Source organism: Crocodylus siamensis, chromosome 4 (assembly GCF_052110815.1).
Source record: "Crocodylus siamensis isolate JL-2025a chromosome 4, ASM5211081v1, whole genome shotgun sequence".
NCBI lineage: Eukaryota > Metazoa > Chordata > Crocodylia > Crocodylidae > Crocodylus > Crocodylus siamensis.
Window position 1 is genome coordinate 206,301,757 of NC_143398.1, and position 22,371 is coordinate 206,324,127.

At 40.0% G+C, this 22,371-nt stretch overlaps 1 protein-coding gene across 5 annotated transcripts in view; it reads right to left on the reverse strand.

Moving 5' to 3' along the window:
• UBR3 (ubiquitin protein ligase E3 component n-recognin 3) overlaps positions 1-22,371 on the reverse strand; it is a 261,968-nt gene that overhangs the window by 43,314 nt on the left and 196,283 nt on the right. For all 5 annotated transcript variants that reach the window (XM_090045497.1, XM_090045496.1, XM_090045495.1 and 2 more), the window contains 2 exons: positions 21,824-21,909; positions 4,510-4,612 (listed from right to left, as the gene is read on the reverse strand). In XM_090045497.1, the coding sequence (XP_089901623.1) occupies positions 4,510-4,612; positions 21,824-21,909 (189 nt within the window). The remainder of the gene's footprint in view (positions 1-4,509; positions 4,613-21,823; positions 21,910-22,371) is intronic.

The following is a 22,371-nucleotide window of genomic DNA, read 5'->3' on the forward strand; positions in this document are numbered from 1 at the left end:
GTAACTGCCTATATGCATGCTCTTATTCTGCAGTAAGCTAACCCTCCTGTAACTTCTCTTTCTCTAATGGAGAGCTAAGCTGTTCTAGTTTAGCTTCTACTGGAGAGTAACCTCATATACAATACGACATACAGTAAAGACCCAGCACCTTTTACTCTGCGGTAAATCACAAATATTCCTATACACTCAGATTTGTAATGCTTGAAGCACAAGGTGTTTAAAAATGAAGACCAAACACTATGCAATATGCCACTGGCTCAAAAGAACACCGCTCCCACAAAAAACCCAACAACCTAATTCATCCCAATATAATAAATACTACCCTTACAGCCTATTTCCAGAAGCTTCAAAGCTAATTAGACCTAGCTTTGCTGATTTACAAAATAATTCACATTATTTTAAGTTGTTCTGATTATAAAATCTTTTTGCTTGTTATTTCAGGTACATGTACTTATATTTCTCATGGGAGTGACAAATGTGATACTGTATTAATACTTTTTCTAGCAAGATGCATATACATATATAAAACATTATCCAATGATCTGTGTACTGTACAAGAGCTAAAACCAAGATAACCAAGGGTGTCAAAAATGTTAATTTTCTCCCATTTCCTCTTCCCAATAACCCACTTCCCTATCCATTACTATCCTCAATCAAATTCCTCCATCCTATAAGGTTCAGTAAAAGCACATGAACATTGCTGTGTGTATCCTGAACATCAGAAAATTTGGAATCTGTAAGAAAGAAAGTTTAAGTCACCAGTTTCTGTCAAAAAAAATACTCCAATGCCATCTTGCTTCTAAATCAAGGAAAGGATCATTTGCACAACCCCTGGAATGAGCTATACTACAAGAGAAGCTGTCTCAGATATCTGGGACTCTTCCAAATTATAGGAGCAGATCTTGGTGCAGACTGTGGCTGCTGTGTAATTTTTTTAACAAAGGAATAGCTTTGGATTTAATTTTCTGATACCCTTGACACAAAATTTCCAGACCTGTGTACAAATTAGTACAGATAAAGGAAAACTCACATAAACATATAAGCTCTAAAGCAAGGAAGTTTTCATTCTTCTAAATATTGATTTAAATAAAGTGATTATAATTATAGAAAAGCAAAAACATATTGTAATGATACTTGTATTCTATAGATAATTTTCAAAGCTGAAAAGAAAAAAAGCTTTTCCTTTCAAGTAAATAATTACGCAACTACTCTCCTTCCAAGATTGTTTACAATTTAAAAAGTAACTGTAACAGAATAAATTCAGTGTAGGTGGGAGGTATTTTTAAAATACTCTAAGGCAATGGTTCTCAACCTTTTTAGGCTTCAAGATACCCTTTCATCATTTTTCTGAATTTCATGGCACTCCAGTCGAAAACTACTGAGCTAGCATCTGAATTCTAAAAAGATAGAGAGGGAAGCATAAAGCTGTTAATCACTGATCTAACCGGTGCCACTTAAAGACAGTATGGGCAGGACCTTTCACCCTGCCATGTCCTGCTCTTTGCATTATCTGCTCCCACCTGACCCTTGGTCTGTACCTCAGGGGACAAGCAAAGCCCCGACTGCTGAGGCTGCTCCTGCAAACTCCTATACACCAGAGACTGTCCCTGAAGCCCACTGGCTCTAGGAACATGGGAGGAGTAGAGAAGATGAATCAGGCTGTAAAGTGCAACTCTATCCATGCATCTGCCTGCCTACATGCTTGCAGCAGTGTGCTGTTGGTGGGGCTAGGGAGAGGGCAGGGAGGCACCAGCACAAGGGCTACCTGTTAAGAGTGGGAGAAGGCAGCAGCAGTGACCACAGGCGCTGCTGGAGTACCTGGGGCAGGCATTGGATGGGGAAAGCATTTATCTTCTCACACAGGGTTGGGGTAGTATAGCACCCCTAATGAAATCTCACAGCACCCCAGGGTGCCATTGCATCCCAGTTGCCATGGGTGACTGGTGCCTCCTGAGACTGGGGGGGCACAGTGTGGGTGGACTGTGGCCAATCTTGTGGGTGCGGGGGGAGGGGCACAACTGTACTGAGAAAAAATAAACTAGTTGTGATATTTCAAAAGGTGCTGTAAGCTGGTTACATGAACCATGAGAGCGACAAGCTAAACCTATTCCTTCACTTCAAGATTTTATTTATTTCTTCAAATTCCTAAAATGCAATTCTAGGAGCCCACTCTCCAAACTAATATAAAAGTACTGTCCATAAATAAAGGACTATCCTCTTCAATCCTTTTTTCAACAGCCCTAAAGAAATTGCACAGTATGTTTGGAAGGTTAATGAATCTGGGCTCTGGCAGAAAAGGCAAGTAATGCATGCCCAAACAGAAGGGCCCTCATAAAGAATGTCCATGTAACCAATCCTACTCATTTCTACTGAAAGCACGCTAGCTTGAGGGTCTCTGCTGATCTCAGCTCTGACAGTATGTTACGGTGACAGAGTCACCCTATCAGGTAACTATTTCCCAAACCATTCAAGGCTAATCCAATACCTTTAATTCTACCCAGACATCTACTGGAAACCACTGTGGAAAATGGCTGTTGACCTAATGCTTAGAAAATCTGAAACTATCTACATGAATTACTATAATAAATATTTAGGAAACTAAAAAGCACAAGTTTGAAAAGTAACAAGCCTGTTAAAATACTGGTTTTATTGATATACAGCTTCCTAGGGCAAGTCTACACATGTAATTACGGTGTCTGAATAAACTCGGAATTTACTGTTCCGGAGTTAATTGCTCCCAGGCGCACTACTTGAACATGCGCCCAGGAGCAATTAGCTCCAAAGCAATAAGATGCACTGTTTATTTGAGGGGGAGCAGCCCCAGTCTGGCAGGCTGGCCCTTGGGGCCTCCTGCCAGCTGGGGCTCCTCTGATCCAGCTCTATGTTGTAGGCGGGCTGCCTGGGGCAAGAGGGAGCTTCAGCGTGGGACTAGCCAGCAGCCCCTGCACTGAAGCACTCTTGTGCCCCAGCCAACCAGGCAGCATCTACATGTGTGCTACTAGGGAGTTTTTTTTTACTTCACAGCAGGATAGTACTTGTTTTTACAAATTAGTTTGCTCCATCCTAATAGGGGCACTGAAGTAGATGCCAGGAAAATTACTGTGTAGCTAATTAGTCTACTGCACAGTAAATGTCTCTTGTAGATGCGGCTCTAGTGTATACTCTATTTATACGTATCTAAGTATATAGCATCTAAGTATAGACCACAGTTCCCCCATCAGCAAGTGTTCTACTTTCTATCCATTCACACTTGTTTGCTACATCACAAAGATATAGATTCTCAACCTGCTTTGAAAGCTGAAACAGAACAATCTATGTAGCCATTCATACTTCTTCCCTTAACATTTCTGAGCAGACATGACTCATAGTTCACTTTAACCATAAATATTTCATAATAATGCACAAGCAGTTCCCACATTGCCTTTTCTACTGGGTCAACTAATATCTTCTCCACAAGATCAGTAAAAAATGTCCATGTGTGAAGAAAACCTTGAAATGGTAACTTAAGGTAGCACCACACATCCAGCTTAACACTAATTAAGTGCAGTTAAAATGCAAGCTGAAGGTCCAAGCAGTTTTACATGTGTTAAGTGCCCTCCAAGGCCTTGCAAAGTTGTTCCCTTTCAGGCAAGGGTTATCTCTTAACACTTGCTAATTTTAATAGGTCACTGCTTTCCAATGATTTTCAACTGTTGCAAGTGAATGTGTGGCAAGGCCCTAACCAGTGTTCTTCATAAAGACCATGTGGAAATAATTCAAAATAGCAGTCACATAGTGGCAAACAACTATTATAAGGCCACAGCCCAAAAGCAAAGGCAGAAAATGCCAAACCAGAAGGAGGTCTGAACATTTTAATGATTTCCTCCCTTAAATGCCAGATTATACTGTCCCAGCCATAAACATCAAAAATCAATTTGAAGGCACACCAGCCTTTATGCACAAGTCCACCAGGCATGGAGGATGAAGAAAAGCAGAAAGATGAGGAATTACAAAAAGAGAAAAGTTTGTAAGTAGGTTTTTATGAAGGTTAATATTAATAATGCAATAACTATTTCAACACACTATTTTAATTGTTATAAAATCCAATATGTCAATAAATTACTTAAACTAACACTTTCCTTTACATGTGTCTGTAACATTCTTACAACTCTCATATACTATTTCTAAATGGATACTTAATACAGGATTTTGTCCCTGGCCACTAGCAATCTGAGTTATATAGCCTGAAGGGGCAGAAACTTGCCAACCCACTTAACCCCTCTAAACATTGAGCTTACTAGGTTTAAGAGTGTTACTTCACACAAGAAATTCTCATTTTTTATGGAAAACAGTTAAAAATTCATCTCTGCAAGTAAATATGTTAAGTTTGCTGGACATAAATCTACATGATTTACCTGCTACGGAATTCAGATTGCTAAATGAAGATTTATCGTTATAACATTTATGTGAAGAGGAAGAACTATTTTATACACAGAACTATATTGCTTTTTGGTACTTTGAAATACTTACTGTGAATTCCTGTCAGGAAGCTGTGTTAACTTTCTCCATGGATTGTATGCAGAGTCAATACTGTAGAGCCTCATATGCATAGCCAACACATGAAAAAGCTGATCTGAATTGGTGAGGAAAAAAGATTGTTTAGTGGACACTTGTTAAATATTAGTTTGATATTCACTTACTTTCCAATCATCTGTAAAACCTGATACATCTTCTAAATAGTGTCAACTAAGAGTTTAAGACATGTCTAAAGACTCTTCCTCATAACTATATATATTTGATTTTTTGGCTGCCAAAAAAAGGCTCTTAAAAGTCACAACTGGTTGGCTCTACTGCTAAATATAGTTTGGGCTTTAAAAAGGGTATTTTGAATATCTTCCTTTTTGTTCTGTAAATGCTTCATTTTTAAGCCAAGCATTAACGTTCAAAAATCCAACATTAATAGTTAGATCATCCGTAGATTTTTAAAACATTTTACAAGTATCATTAGCATCATTTTATAAATGAGGAAAAGAGGCACAGGGCCATGAAGTGACTTGTTTTAAGTCAGCAGGCCAGTGTCAGAGCCAGGAACAGAATCCTCGTCTCTCGAGTGTTAGTACAATGCCCTAATTCAGTGTTTCTCAACCCATGGGTTGTGACCCAAAAGTAGGTCACAAGAATATATGAAAAGGTCATGAACAAACTTTAAAAATGGATCAACAAACTTTAAAAATGGTTTCTCCTTTAAAGGAGAAAAACATCAGAAACCTTGGCTTTTCCCTTGGAGTCTGGCCAGAGTACCAGCCTGCAAAGAGCTGCTTGGGCCCCCCCCCCCCATGCTCCACACATACTCCCTTGCCCCACACACTGGGGGGGCTGAGGCCTGGGGGTAGTGGATTGGGAGTGATGGGCACTGGGTTGGGACTGGCCATCAATGTTTACAAATGGGTCCTGGTCCAAAAAATGTTAAGAACCAATTCAACCCTAATTCAACCTCCTCAATGAACATAATAGCTTCCCTTTAAGAGAGGGTCTGCATATGATCCTCTAAACTCTCATATTTAGGTGGGAGTAAGGCAGAGGAGGAATTAGAGGACTTCGCAGGCAAACAGCAGTGCAGGAAATCCATGACTCATTACGGAGCTGAGTTCTGAAGCCACTTCCAAGCAAACTGGGACACAGAGGAGCACTGTGTACAGGAAAGGGTGGGGCTGTATTTTATGAAAAAGGCAGTGAATATTATATGTACAAATGTGGGAGTGGGTAAATTTCACCCTAACAAAGTAGCAGAATTTGGAGAAAAGCCATGTTTAAAATCGCAGACAATTTCAACCAGACCTCAGTTACATAAGGAAGGTGAAATACTAGGTGTGTGTACTTAACCAACAAGTAATTTTAACCAGATGAATTGCTTTACACACTGAGGGCACACTTGGGAAAGTTATCTTCCACTGAAGGTAATAGCAAAACTCAAATGGGAAACAGACAGAGCCCTTCACTGTTACTGTGACACCACCAGCTGAATAAAGGAAGACATTAGCCCTTTTATGTTACAAGTAACATGCATTTGTTCTAGAAATAGATGGATATACTTGTGACAAAAAGCTTTCACTCAGTTCTCTCTCATATTTGAAATACTGAGTTCTCATGCTCTGAGTTTTAGGTTTGAAATTCCTAAAGTTACTGGAGTCCAAAGTTCAGACCCTGGCAGGGATAACTCAGCCCTTCATTTTTCAGAGTGACTTTTATAGTTCCATACAGTTCATTATGTCGTCAACTTGGAATGAGACCTTAAAACCAGAATGTCTGCCTACATTAACAAGGACAATGAAGATAACATATTTTTCCTAATAGCAGGATTTTACCCAGGCATCTTTGATGCAATTTGTTCTATGTACCAGCTTGTACGCACCCTCCATTATAAAGGTAACTGCATTTCAATGTTATCAGAAGTATACAGTTTTCAAAATATTTTGTGATCCCTCTGAAGAGAAGATGCTAATATTTTATTCACTCAAATTATTACAGGATCATACCTAGGTGCACTTAAACTTAACTGGCCAGTAGAAACAAATAGATTCATGAATTACAAATAATTAATTGACTTGGACTGTATCTGTTCTGTTGATATTTCTTTTCTCTTATCCAAACCAGTTTGGCAGGCTCAATAAATACAGACATCTTCAGAACGGTAATATCTATTGCTTTCTTTTTCAACAGTTCATGTACATTCTGGTGGTTTGATTACATCAGAGATACCTCAGATAAATAAAGGGACACATTTTCCAAGGACCCCTGAAGCCCATTCACCTTCTCCACATCTAGTTATTGTACAGTTACATTTATACAAAATGTAAACAATATTGTACTATGATGTTTTGATACTATGAAAATCTTTTTTTTCATTAAATTTGCTTTCCTCTTTCCTTGTCTCTGCACTGGAACTTTTCCTTTGCCCTTTTCAGTATGGAATTAGGGATTTCCTTCCATGTCTACTTTTTTGGTAATCTTAAATAATTTTTTCCTTTTATTTTCACTCTTTATTTCCCTTCATTCTTTTATCTGTGGTGTTTTGCTCTTCCCATTTTTTTCTATTGTTTCCCCCTTCCTTGCCTCATGTTCATTAAGCTTCTCTCCTTTCTTCTCTCAATAACCCCCGCCACCCACTCATTTAACCCTCAAACACACCTATAAGCTCTCATATTTAAATAAAAATAGTAGCTATTAATTTATTTTCCACAAATAGAGGTACTTGGTAGCCAAAAAAGTCTCATGATGAAACCAGCTGACTGCCAGAGCCTGAGGGCTGTAATTAACTCCTGGGGTTCGTATAATAATTGGAGACGTAGATGACACTGAAATTGATTGCTGTCACCTGCTTTGTGAATAAAAACAGTCAATGGGGACAAAATAAGTCCTCATTTCCCCTGGCAAGAGATTCTGACAAAAATCTTGTTTTATGAAAGACTTTCCAAAGCCCTGAAAATTTACCAATCTTTCACAAAATCATATTCTTTCAATTCTTTTACTTTGGTGGGATTCATTTAGGTATCAGTTTCATCTGTTTTCCTCCCTATTTTAACTAACCTGCTCTTTGATTCAAAGAAAAAGGAGCAACCAGGCAGAAATTAGCTCATAGTAATGAATAATACTTTGTTTCTATGGTGGCTATTTTCTAATCCTTATATTTTTAACACTAAATAAACCTGGCAAGTATCAAATTCTAGTACTAAAGAGTTTATTATTTCTAAGTTCTGCTATAAAACATTTACAGAATGAGAATCAGTTGTAATATAGCATTAATTCAAATACTAAAAATGCTGTTTACCAGTAGTATATAAAAATCACAAGAACATCACATTTATATGGGTGTGTGCATGTGATGGAGCTAGAGGATAGAATTCTTACCACCTTATCAAAAAATGCTTCAGTACAACAGTGCAAGATACTTTCTGATATAAGAAAAAAGAGCTATGGCTTCAATGGATACATCTAGATAAAGCACTGGAGTTTTTTTGTTTTATTTTTACAGTTTTTAAATCTTAAAATTATTATCTTAAAATTATTCTCCGCTCAAAGGAACAGAAGCGTAATGTTTATCTCCTAAGAGTTAGAGTAACCAAAGAATAACATTGCCCCCTAATGGGAACATTGTAGCAGAGAGACAATTTGAATACTTTTTTTTGCCTTAATGCCCATCAGAATTAAGTAAAACGAAGTTCCAAAGTATCCACTGTTTTCTAATCTCTCTGAGGTGACTGCTTTTGATTAGGAAACTGCATGATTAGGGACCGACCAGAGGAAAACAGAATGCACTATTTTTTCACAAAAATCAGCTACTAGTTTACACTCTAACATTAATACTAGCAAAAATTTCTGCTATTCCAAAAAGTTCCAAAAAGGTCTGTGTGATGCATTAGGGCTAGGGACAGAAGTTACACATCAACTGGTTTAAGTGATCTGAAACTGGTTTAAACCTGTTACAGAATAGAAGTTCAGTACACATGGCTGGCACGTGGTTTAAGATAAATCTGACTGAATGTAGTATCAGACTTAACTGATTTAGTTTAAACCAGTTTATGAAACTTTGTCCCGGACTCCTTCCTGGTTCAAATTAAATCAGAGTCCCCCAGCATCCCAGCATTTTTCAACCCTGGGTTGGGCTGTCTGCTCCAGAGCAGGGGTGGGCCCACCCCTGCCCCTGAATTTCCTAGCGGGAGTAGTGAGGGCTGGCTCACTGGCCAGCCTACTGGCTGGATCACTGCTCCCCCTGCCTCAGGCAAACCCTGGCTGGGGTCTGAGGACACAGAGGGGGGGTTAAACACCCCTTCCCCCAAATACAGAGCTGCCCTGCCCTGCTTGATTAGTGCTGGCTGTGACTGTGGATTACAAATCCCAAAGGCACCTGGAAGCAGGAAGAGGAAGTAATGAGCAACCATGCAGAGTCCTGCTGCTATGATTGTAGACTACAAACCTCAGAGACCTCAGGGGAAACAGGAAGAGGAAGCAAACATACAGCCCATGCTGGCTACATGCCAGAGCCATCCTCTAGCACCCCACGGCTTCTGCTTTGATCCACTGCAGGCATGTGGCTGTATTTCCTGAATCAAAACTGAATGTCTATTCATTTGCTTATTGGTTCAATCTTTGCAGCTTAGACTAACCTAGAAAGACTGAATTGATTCAGCCTTGGGCTTTTTAAATGTCTGTACTTACCCTACTGATTATGTACACAAACTTATTTTCTTTAATGTGTAGTTGTCTACATGGTTGCACCACACTGAAGTGTAGTACAGGGAGGCCTATAAAAATACTAACAAGAGTTATCTTCATTTCTGACAGAATTTTTTAAAACTTAAAATCTGGTCTCTTCTTGTAAAGAAGAAACACTGTCCAAAGCATCAAAGAATTGCACAATATAAACTATGGCCTCTCTCCAGCATCATGCAGGTGACAACTATCACATAACAGGAATTCCAGATAGCTCTACAGCCAACAGTGTATCTTATTAGCCTCTTCCTCTCAAGAAAAATCCAATGCAATTATATGGTGATGATGTGGGCAGGGGTGGGGCATGGATCAAAGTCTCCAAATAGTAGTAGGATAGTACTGGGGCCTTACTCCTACTGTGATAAAGCTTGTATATTTTAAAAATTACAGCAGTGATAAAAAAGTTTATAAATTAATGAATGGTGTGAGAGAACAAACTGGAGTCTCCTATATTTCCTCTCATAGTAGAGGTGAAATCTGAGTTGTAAAAAATGTAAATAAACACAATATATTTGAAATAGCTTATATTTTTAGACACACAATACACTTAAGCTGTGGAGCTCACTACTAAAACTCATTCTAAGACCAAAAACTTGACAGAACTCAAAACATTAGGCATTTTTATTGGTAAAAATACCACTAATTTCAGACCAGTCATACGCAGTAGGATAACTTAGGGGGTAATCAAGGCAACAGTTTTGGGCACTGTTTTTGGTGGGGGAGGGAGAGAAAGAGCATAAAAGGAGCCATGACTGCAGTGCCAGCTTTTCATGCAGCTGTGATGGGCCCTGAAACAGCTAATGCTGCCCTGAGGTTTGTGTAGCTGCCCCCGGCATGGAGTTACCCAGCTATGCCCCTGCTCATGGGCATAACCCCTCCCCCCACAAAAACCAAAAAAATACCACAAGTTAAGCCCATATTTAAATAATTTTATAGCTTTGATTCTCCAAATATAGTTAAACTATCTTTGTTTTAATGGAAAATGCTGGTATAGGTACTATATGCTTCACCTACCAATACTTCAGTTCTTTGTACAATCTAGAAGTTAGTTTTCACTTAGACTTGTGGTAATATATTTTTAAAAGATAGAAAAAATACACTCTGCTGGCTACTGGTACATTCTTTTCAGCTGCCCTTATGCCAGCTCTATTTTCAATGTTATCCAATTGTGAAAAACCATAGACTAATTAAAGAGTCAGCGCTTTCAAAAGAGCAGCTGAAAAGAGACTCTAGCTGTACACTGGACTGAAACTGTTAAGAGAAAACCTCCTGATGTTCTCTCTCTCCAAAACAGTAAGGACAATGGACATTTTTATATCTACATATATATCTTTACATATATATATCTACATTCCCAGTACCTGCAACTCAGATACTTTATTTTCAATATTAAGGCAACTATGTTGCTATGTTCACAAAACCAGACAAAATACTCTAAAAGTATACTGTCAGGGAAACCATGTATTGGCAAGAAGAAAGAAACAAGATAACTCTATGGATCATTTATTTCTATCATTTTATGCACAGGACAGAAGCAAACTATTTTAAAGAGAGACAATTATATAGGATTTTGATAGGCAAATAAAATCTAGTTGGTCTTCTGAATTTACAAAATTAATGCTATGTGAATTAGCATGTGAAGCTTTGGGTGGTATTCTTGTTTAATTGTAAACCTTTATGTCCCTTCACTTATCCATCAAACTTCCTTTGCATTTCACTTTAGTCTTCTGCATTTTTTTTGGTTAAAACTAAGTTCAGCAACTTCATTTCCAGATGGTATCACACACTACTAAAGGTATGCTGGAGGTACTCTAAGAGTAAGGATGAAACCAAGCAACTTCCTCACATATTTATTTTTATGTAACTATCCAAAAGTCAAGTTTTTGTCCTGAATTCTTTTCACATTTATAATTTTAAAAACAAATATAAATATCACCTATTTTGCTGTAATATTCACACACACAAATTTGATTTTTACTCTTCTTGATCAACCCTTCTCTTCCTCCATTCCAGGGGTATATTGTTCATCAACAGGGACACTCTGCAGAAGGGTGATACAGTTCTCTGCAAGTGGACCACTGTAAGAATTCCCTTGTCTCTGATAAAGTATGAAAGATCTTACTGTGCCAGGTGCCTTACTCCTTCTCTCGCCTTGAAGTGTCCGTTATGACAATCTAAAAACTGTGTAGATCAGGGCTGTCTAACTGGCGGCCTGCATTCAGACCCAGATGCATTAGCATGGACTCCAAACCTAGCCATCACCCTCCCCCCGCAGCTGCTCCTGCCTTGGCACCATCCTTGCTACCCTGGTTTTCCAAGAGGACTAACCTCTGAAGTCAAGCTGAGTAGGAGCTCCCTGGGTTCTATAAAGACTTTGGCTTCTTCCAATCACCACAAAGGTAGAGTGCCACCTTCTGACTAAGTACTTGGAAAGAAGCTTTTTGCAAGCTTTCAGGTACAATCACCCTTCCTTAGGTATAGGAAGTCTCTGCTTGCAAAAAACTTTTTTCCAACTACTCAGCTGATCTAATAAAAGATATCACATCTACCCAAAAAAACTTGCCTGCCTATGTCCTTAGACCACCACAGGTACAACCAAAACCCTAGCTTCTGACTAAACAAGGCAAAAAGGGAGGCAAAAACGGGAGGCAAAGGTATTTTTGGAAGGTGTGCTATAACAGAAATGTCTACACATATGTGGGAGATATCCATTATAGCCCAGGAACAGAAACTGGCTGAAAGATCATTTTACCTTTTTGTAGGTTTTGTAGACAGTTAACTGGGAGCCTTCCCAATTATGTTCACACTTCTGCAGGATGGAACTGATATACTCTATATTGAGGGAATTATACAAGAATCTGTTCTTGGGATTCCTATATTTCAGTGCTGAAAGTCTGATTAGAGCCAAGAAACAATGCCAACACCTACTGTTCCACTTCAGGGAGGAAGTTGGTATAGAAGTCAACAGAAAGCTGTTATTGTACAATAACAGTAGTTTACAGTAGTAGTTTACAGTGCTTTGGAAATACCATATATTAGACAGGATAGTTACACAAATGAAATCACTGAAGGAACTAATTAAATTGATACTAGCATCAGTTCCATATTAAGTGACCTTGCAGAGTCACTGAAGAATATACAATGCTGAGCTCTACACTGAACCAGAGGCGTTATGGAGGTGGGTGCAAACAGCCTAATGAGTTATTCAATGTTTAGGACAATTATGACAGACAAATGTAACAACTGTACTGATATGAAATGATAGTGATATAAACTGTTACAATGTAACTATGTCCTCAGTTTCCTGTAGTGATGTGTGTCTAGAACTGTTGCAACTTTAGCACTATTTCATTCAGGGTCAAAGTTACAACATCTTAGTTGGGGTATAGGTTATAGCCGTGTTGGTCTAAGGACATAGGTAGACAAGTGTCTTTGGGTAAATCTGATATCTTTTCTTAGACCAACTCAAATAGTTGGAAAAAAATTCTTCTTTTTAAAAGTTTTTTTTTTCAGTTTGGCTAACTTTTATCCCTACAGCAGAATGCAGAAATAACTTAACACTTTAAGAGTTAATGCAAACTTCCCCTTGCAGGCTGGCAGAGTCCCAGTCTGCAGTTTCTCCTCCCCTTTTAAAGTGCTTAAAAGTTCTACTTGTCCATAGCCAGGGAAGTGAGGTAAAGCATTGAACACAGTCACGAATACCTTGCAGTCTTTCAGTGTTCATGCATTTGTGAATTGCCTTTCCAATTTATAGGATGAGTACTCCAATGCTATTGAAAGTCTATATACATAGAAGACACTCAGACTACTCTAAAGGGGAGCCAAAGCAAGGTGACTAGATACTAATTATAATAATAATACTAATAATATTATTAAACTTTCCTAACATGCAAAACTTCTGCCAAAATATAACTGGAAAAAGTTAGCACCCAAACTCCAAGAAGAACTAGCGAGGAACAGCTAGAATCACAAAACCATAGAAAAGTAGGGCTGGAAGGAACCAAAAGAAGTCATCTAGCCCAATCACCTGCCAGATGTAGGATCATCCCTATCAAACCATCCTATACAAATCCATTATCTAATATATAAGTTAAACTATACAGTCAACCCTGACAACTACAAGGCATAACAGTCTAATTTGCCACAGATAAAGCCAGAGGATAATGGTGGCCATTGTTCTGCTGTGAGGGCTGAATCAACTGGTACTCTGGGCTGGGGAGGGACCATCTTCACCCATGAGACAGAAAAGGAGGCAGGGGCTGGAAAATTATCACTACACTCAGGATTAGAGAGGAATTAACTAAAGTAATATAATTTTTATAAGGATCTTTTAAATGCTGTACATTTTTCTATACCTATTTGCTGTTGTATGGGTACTTTGATCAATAGTTGATAAAATAAGTATTCAAAAACTAAGGAAAGCAAGGAATATAGAAAAAATAAACTCCTGAGATGTTCATCAGTAAAAGGAAAGACACTAGAAGGAAGCAGACATCAAAGGATTGTCAGAACATAGCAGGGGAGAGAGCTGAAACTGAATTTTGATCAAGATTGCCTGTTCTACCTTAGAAAGTGAACACTATACTACTTGGACACTGAAGGAATCAAGAGATTAGTAGATATGTTTTTCCTAGCTCAAGCACATTACATCTGTTCTCACACACATTTTCTTTGGCATGTCATTAAAATGAAAGTATTTCATGTGGTATTATATAATACCAGGTTCTACTGGTAAAGTAAATTAAATTCTGTGTTCTTCCAAAGAAATCTTAGTTTGAACTTGAGATACCTGCACTTTAAAAAAAAATCTTTGCAATATTCCACAAAAAGAAAAAACATTGGTTAAAATACTGGAGCATATAATTTCTCCTTAACAAAAGCCCTTTCAAGTCCTTTAACCATGGGCTCCTATTGATGATTACTATCTGACCATTTCTAAGTCTATAGCATGAGGGGAAAAAAAGAGAGGACTTGCAAGTTCATACTGTATATCAAACAAATATTTTTATATTTGCACAAAATTTCAACCTTAAAATGACAATTATACGGCCAGATTTCCTTTATCATTCTTGTCACACTGGCTCAGTCACTGACACTAACAGCTACATTAATCATTCCTAATTTTACTTCCCAAGAGCAGCTGCCCTCGTGGTGCAATCTACTAAAACAGCACTTGACCTATTTGTTCCCACCATCTTCACTGACGCTTGCTGCTGTAACAGCTCACCTGGGACAACGCATTCCATTTTCTGCAATATCTAATCGACAAACTTTACAGTTGCTACAAGACTTATATAGAGTGGTGTGCTTAATCACAAGAAAGACACCTCATTACCAGAGATGTGAAAGAGCCAATGAAAGGTAAGGGGGTTAGATTTCCATGGATTTTAATTGCACTATCCTAGAAAACAAGCAGATTTAGAAAAAGAAAAGCAGAATGGTATATCACACAAATAAATCCCCTTGATTTTTTTCCTCAGATTCAAATAAAATGGCACTGACATTCTGAAATAGAAATAAAACTATAATTTATCTTTCAATGAAAGGGAGGACTTAATCAGTTCTATCTACACAAGACAATGAAAAAATACACGCATTCTATAAATGCAACTCAAAAAATTAATACGTATTTGAAAATACAAAACTGTAGAAAGATAATTAAACATGTTACAACAAATGAGGAAATTTGGGTTGGTTTACTTCTGACATTTTGTAAAATGAATAAGAGATAAAGAAGAATTCCATTTCTAAAGAAGTAGTCAGTTTTTGCAATAAACATGTAGTTAACAAAAATTTAAGGCATTCCACAGACATCCAATGGTATGAATGGGCAGTCCTCATATGGGTGGTAGGAAGTGAGGCAAGTACAGGCTCATTAAATTACATAATCATAGTAATGACCAGGGATCCAGGTTTTCCATTCACCATAGAAAAATGCAGTAAAACAGATTTTCTCATTTTAAGTAGAAAAATGCAGATTTTCTCCTTTACAGGAGAAAAACATGAGAAACAGCAGGCTTCCCCTTGCAGGCTGGCAGAGTTCAAGTCTACAAGGGGCTGGGGGAGCGGGAGGAGGGCAATCAGGCAGGGGGCCCCACATGCACGAATGCATGCACCCATTCACACAGCAGCCACGCAATGTGGAGAACAGCTCCTGCAGCTCCCCACAGGTAAGTCTGGAGGAAGGGGATGGGGTGGAATTGAGGCCTTCATAGTGAGAGAGGGAGGGAGTTGGGAAGGGCTGAGGCAGGGAGCACTGCCCAGGGCAGCATGAGGGGTCTGGGGCCCTGGGTAGGAATGAATGGCTACAGGGCCCAGCTGGAGAGCGGGATGGAGCTGCCGGTGGCTCATCCAGAGAGGGGCTGGCTTCCTACCACTGAGCACACTCCTGGGGAGGAAGGGTATGGGGGGCATATGTCCCGCAGATTTCTGTGTGGGGTGGAGGCAGATGCAGGCTGTGGGCTTGGGGCCTCCATGATCCAGGAGGCGGGACCCAGTGCTGCAGCATACAGAGGGGTGGGGAGACTCAGTGCTGTCACCAGGAACCCTGTGCCATCATGATGAAGCACTCCCTCCCTGCCCAGCAGCAGTGGGGGGCGGCAGCGTGAGGTTGTGCCTGCTGCTGCTGGGCAGCCGGGGGGTGCCTCGCCATGGCAGTATAAGTCTCCCAGTAGTGGCACTGAGTCTTTCCACCCTGCTCTGCCCTGCCATGCTGGGTCCCAACCACTGACCCATGGAGGCTCTCATGGGGTAAGGGCATCAGGGCAAGGAACCCTGAGCCTACAGTTGTCAGCCCATATCTGCCCCTGCCACAAAGGCTCTGCTCCAGCCATGCCGGCCATGGGGGAGGGGAGGGGAGGGGAGGAGGGAGAGCTGGGCTCCGTGCTCTGCTTCAGCTGCAGAACTCCTGCGGCTGGCAGCTGGGGATCAGGTGCTGCTGAGGGGCTGCGGGAGGAAAGAGGGGACGGGGGCTGCAAATTCAGGTCCCTGGCCTCATAAGCTTGGCGATTGGGGGCCCCCCCTGGCAGGGGCTGTGGGTGGGGAGTGAGGGGCTATGGCATGGGCAGAGCATTGGCATGTCAGGACTGCTCAGCATCACAAAGCAGTGGGGGGCGGGGTACAGCCGCAGCTGGACTTGCATCTAGGTGAGTGAAAGGGGCAGGGAGAGCTCTGATTTTCAATGATAAAAAACTTAAATCAAATGCCAAAATTTATAGGTATTTAGAATTAATTTTATTATAGTGATCGAGGCACTGGTAGGCTTCCACACTGCTTTAAAATTGTAACTATATCAATAAAACATTGTGTTCAACTGGTATCTACACACACACACACACACACACACACATATATTAGGGGTGTGCAAAACAGGCCATATTTGATTCGGATTTGGATTCATCCCAAATCGGGAACAGTGATTCGATTCGTTCCAAATCGGGAACAGTGATTCGTTGATTCGGATCACTGTTCCTGGTTCAATTCAGCCAAATCCAAATCTGAAGATTCAATGCTGATTCGGAGAATCAGCAATTTGGCCATAGACACTGCTTTAAATGTTTTTTCTACCTTGAGGTACCAGGTATGGCTTCTGAACGCTGCGATGCTGGGGCAGATGGAACGTTCCACAGGAGCATGGGCCCCCTCCTGCATGCTCAGCGGTGAACCTGGAAGTGGACCGGAAGTCCTCCCCTCCCCTGCTCCTGGCTCGACAACTGCCCCTGGGGGGGACCTCAGGTGCCCCCCCCGACCCAGGAGGCACCAGTCATCGAGCTGAAGGAGTACGGGGGGCAGACCCAGAAGTAGACCAAAAGTGCTTCTGGTCCACTTCCAGGTCTGCTGCTGAGCGCACTGGGGAGCTCCCCACGCTCCTGTGGGATGCTCCATATGCCCCACCATTGCAGCATATATATATTACACACACATACAAATACTTGTATATACACATACATTATATATATGGGCTAAAACTTACCCCAAACTGACGGCAATTTAAGAGCAACTATGAAAGGGTAAACACTGGACCGTGCCCCTTCCTGCTTCCTGGCAGACAGAGAAGCTGGGAGGTATCTTGGAACACAGTGCCTTCATGAAAAATCAGCACTAAACCATGACTCTTGAAAAATCTTTTTTTTCCTACATTCTGCCTTCCAAAAATAAGGGGAGTATTTCACTTGGTGTTATGTCAAATGTGAGCAAGCACAGTATATTGTCCATATTTAACCTTGTGTTGTGCATGGGTGAAAGACATATCACATTAAAATTCCACATAAAAAGTCTTGGATGATAAAATATTTGTTTTACACACACACACACACACACACACACGTTTGAGTGTTTTTATATGAAGATCATATTAAAAGACACACTGGAAGCTTTCTCTCTAAATGATGAAGACAAAAATCCTTGAGGCTGTGAAGGGTTTAGTTTTGTTCTACTCAGGCATATTTTTGGTGAATGTGTAAATTGGCTCAACTTTCCTTTAAAATATATAAAACTCTATTAATTTATTCAAATATTTTTACAACTTTGGCCATAATAAACCAAGAGTTTAAATAAGGACTTCCATCTAAATCCATGTGTTCTTTAAACCAAAATCTAACATATACAGACTCTTGGAAAAGGTCATTCCTTGAGGACTGCTGTGTTCCCTTGAACTTTGATATTTGGAAAAATAAATTAATTATGGGTCACAGGCCACATTCAATTGGAACAAAATTCTAAGAAAGACAATTCTGCTAGCATTCAACAGAAAGAAGACTGGCTTTTTAAAAATTACGTAACAATTAAAGTTCCTTTGACTTTATATGTAGGTGAGACTAAGTAAATAATATTAATATATTCCACAAACTGTTCAAGTTGGATATTAGGTTTGCAATGATGAGGGACAAAGGTTCTCTGTGGTCATCAGTTTTAAAAATCAGATTTTAGTTCTCCATTAATATGCCAAATCCTCAACTAGTATAAACTAGTGTATCCTAGCTCAAATTAACAGAGCTGTTCTCACACAATCATCTTGTATGATGTTTCCAAAACTGCAAAAGTTAGTCTTCAAGAGAGCTAGATCTATTTATTCATGGATAGTTGAATTTTTTCAAATGTGCTGATAATAAAACTGCAATATCAGGAAAGTAATACCATACTACAACTTTTTAATAGGAAGAAGCAATAGATTTTCTTGAGATTGCTATGGGATGTCAAATATTTTTACAGTGCTTTGAAGTCTAGTGAATTTAATTCATTTCACTTTTCCTACGGATCAAAAAAGTGGGGTTACTAGAAGGCTGAAAGTCTCCCATTTAAGAAGAATCACCAAGTAAAATAAAAACATCCCCTTATTGAATACAGGCCACTTTCACAAATGAAAAATACATTAAATAACACTGAAATATTAAAATGTAAAAGCATGAAGAAATGTTGACAGCCACCTGGGTGCAAAGGTTACACTGCTGCTATCAAAGAGTTGTCATCATCTATTAATGGCTTGCACTCAAAATGTGTTAACTGCTTTCCAAATATAGCATTATGCAAGCTCTGCTCCAAGGAGCTCAGAATTTTCTTTTTATTTATATACATTCTCTCAGTCATCGCACGGTAGAACCATTATGTCTGACTATATTCCTGTGAAAGAGATAATATATATCCCTGGTAGGATGGACAAAAACTGATGAGAAAATACTGATTTCTTCCTATTTTCCATATTGGTAACAAAATGTAACTGTTAACTGAACTTGAGTCATCTTCAGCTACTACTAAAATATTTCCATTACCAAAACTCCTACTGGAGGAAGCTTTGCATAGAGGTAAATATTATCCTACAGATGTCAGGCAAACATTTTCTTTTTCTAAAAGACATATATACTATAGGAAACATGCTGTCACAACTCTTATGAAAACAATTAAAAAACACACTATTTTGCTGAAAAGTGAAGCAATTGTAATTAGTCCCCTTGTGAATCCTTTATGTAAATGAGGCAGAGATCCCAAAATCTGGAATTTCCAAATTTTCAAGTGCTTCATTTTACAGTCCTACTTATCAGTTCTGTTAATACTGGGTTTTTATCATATAAGTTCCTAAGTATTTGTGGTTTGGGCAGGGGAAGCTGAAGGGGGAAGGCAGAAAAATGTTGTGATGTACACAACTGTATGCACCTATCCTGTATCATCAACAGGGATCCAGGTTTTACGCTTCCCACATAAAAACAGAAAAAACATGGATTTCCCCTTTTACCCAAGAAAAACGCAGATTTTTTTATTTTAATGGAGAAATGTGTGCATTTTGCACTTTTGCAAAGAGCTGTCTGCAAGCTGGCAGTTCCAGGCTGCAAGGGGCTGGAGGAAGCAAGAGGAGGGTGGTCAAACAGGGGGCACCATGTTCACGTACATACACATGCACATGGATGCAATGCAGCCTGGAAAACAGCTTCCACAGGTAAGTCTGGGAGGGGGACTTGAGGCCCCTATAGGGAGCGAGGGAGAGAGTTGAGCAGGGCTGCTGCCCAGCTGAGCGGAACATGGGGCTTGGGGCCCAAGGCCCCAGTGCACTGCCGTAGAGCCGGGAAAGGGGGAAGGACAGGCCCGCGGGCGGCTTGTCTGGGGGGCAGGAGGTTACAGAGTACACAGAGCTCCCCACCACTGCACACACTCCTGGTGGGGTACGGTGAACACATACCCCCCCAGATCCGTGCATGGGGCAGAAGGTAGGTTTGGGCTCAGGTGGGAGGGGGAGGAGCCAGAACCTGAACCTGCACCAGGCAGCCCACACTCGCCCCCACACAGGCTCTGCACTCCGCTCCCCACTTGAGCCACAGCAGCTGCCCCATCCTGTGGGTGGCAGCTGGGGCTTGGACACTGCTACAGAGGACAGGGGACTGTGGACCTGAGTCCTGGTTCCACAGCCCTGGCAGCTAGGGGCCTTCCGGCAGGTCTGAGGGAATGTGGGGCACCAGAAGGGCCAGAGAGCTGTTGGAGGGAGTGAGGGGCACTGGCAGGGCCCATGGGGTTGGGGGTGGGGAGCAAGGGACACGAGAAGGGCCCAGGGAGCTGTGGGTGAGGAGTGAGGGGCATCAGCTGGGCTGGGGGCGGGACTGTAGAGTAAGAGCAGAGCCAGAGGCCTGTGGGGACGGAGTGAGGGGCACCAGAAGGGCCAGGGGGCTGGGGGGCTGTGGATGGGGAGTGAGGGGCACAAGCAGGCCTGGCAGACTGTGAGTAGGGTCTGAGGGGCCTAGACCTTCATCCTGTTGAGCTAAGGGGACAGGGGGAGCTTTGATTTTCCATGATAAATAACTTAAAATCAAATACCAAAATTTATAGGTATTTAGATCTTATTTCATTATAGTGATTGAGGCACTGATAGGCTTCCAAATTGCTTTAAAATTGTAAATATATCAATAAAACTTTGTGTTCAATTGATATCTATATATACTGTGGTGTTTCATTTTAATCATGACTTCTGGGTTTTTTGTCAGAGAATTTGTGATTTTTTTTTTAATCAGGGAAAACCAGGATCCCTGATCATCAAGTAACATTCAGACCTAAAACTTCATCAGTGTAACAGACTTCTGTCATGTGAACTATAGAACTACCTAAGTTGGCGGGCAGCACCTGATGTGGGGGTCTTCTTGGGGGGCCTTGGAGGAAGTTCCTGACCACTGCGATGCCACAAAAGGTGGGCAGGGGTCACTGGCTTCCCAAGCACTCCCAGTACAGCATATCTGTTGCTGCCCCAAAATAAGCCTGGCTTCAAAATGTGTTTTGATTGTGTCAAACAAGCTTCTTTGGCTACGTGTGATACGTTTTATTAGATCAATTAAATAGTTGGAAAAATTGTTCTTTGCAAGCTTTTGGGCATACACACCCTTCTTTGGGCTTTTGATTTTGTCAAGTTACCCAGTTTCTTCAAGGAAAGTTAACATCTATTTTACTGTTTTACATATCAGCAAAAGCTGAAAAGAATTTTATGAGAGAAAGACAAGTCACTTCTACAGGTAAAGGGTGCTCCATATGCCAAACATCCAAGGTTAACTGCAAACAGTGGAGGCAAGAGCTTCATACAGAAAGCTTGCAAGAATCTTCTATAATGGAGTTCGTTAAATAAAAGTGTTATTACCATCTCCCCTTTAAAAATAAGTGAGTATGCACCTACTGTGAGGTTAAGCAAACACATTAAGACACAGATGTCTTTACCAATTACCAATAAACATTCTCTTCTGAATTTAAAATGGTTATAGTTGCCCTGCCTACAACATCACAGTTGTTCAAGAGGCATTACATGAATATTATGAAACATGCTTTCTTAATGGACTGTAATTGCAATATAGAAATACTTACTGGATATTGTAAACTTGTTAAGTAAATTCACTTCTATTAGACAAGATTATGAAAAACAAGAATAAAATACGCAGTCTGAAAAATTAAGGCGCATGTGAAAAAAATAGAAAGTAAACTTGATAATGGATAATAGAATATATACTAAAATGTAAGAAATGAGCAACATCTTTATTTTAAAACTAAATTATATAAATAGTTCCATTTATTTTGTAAATAATTTCAATTGCAGTTAATAAAGTAAACTTACTTAAACAAGATCTTTTCCCAGCTGTACTGGCTCCCCCTAAACATAAATTGCCTCCTCGATGTACCAGCTCAAGTTCCAGGTTTGTCCTGCATGAAAATATAAAAGCATGAGGATGAAACTTCAGAATTCAAGTTTCTACAGAGATAAAGGAACCACCACATGTTCACATTGTAGATATCATGAAAAAATGCCACATACTGGTTTATGGTGGGTTAAATACTGGCAAAATCTGCCTTGGAATGAAACAATTACAAATATAATGTTCTTTGCAATTTAAACTGCTTGACTGACAAGTGCTGTACAAAGTACTCAAGACACTATATGGTGACTGCAATGCACGTAACTAAAAATGCAGTATATATAACAAAAAATACTACAGTCTGGAATATAATTTCTTTTTTGTTCATATACAAGCTAGGACTGCTGCCAGGAAACTGTATATAGAGACTTGAAAAGACAACTGACAGCTCAACTTTTAAGTATGCAGTTATATTTACAACATATATCTTCCTTGTAAGTCTCAAGTTTTATTCTATTTTATGAAAACA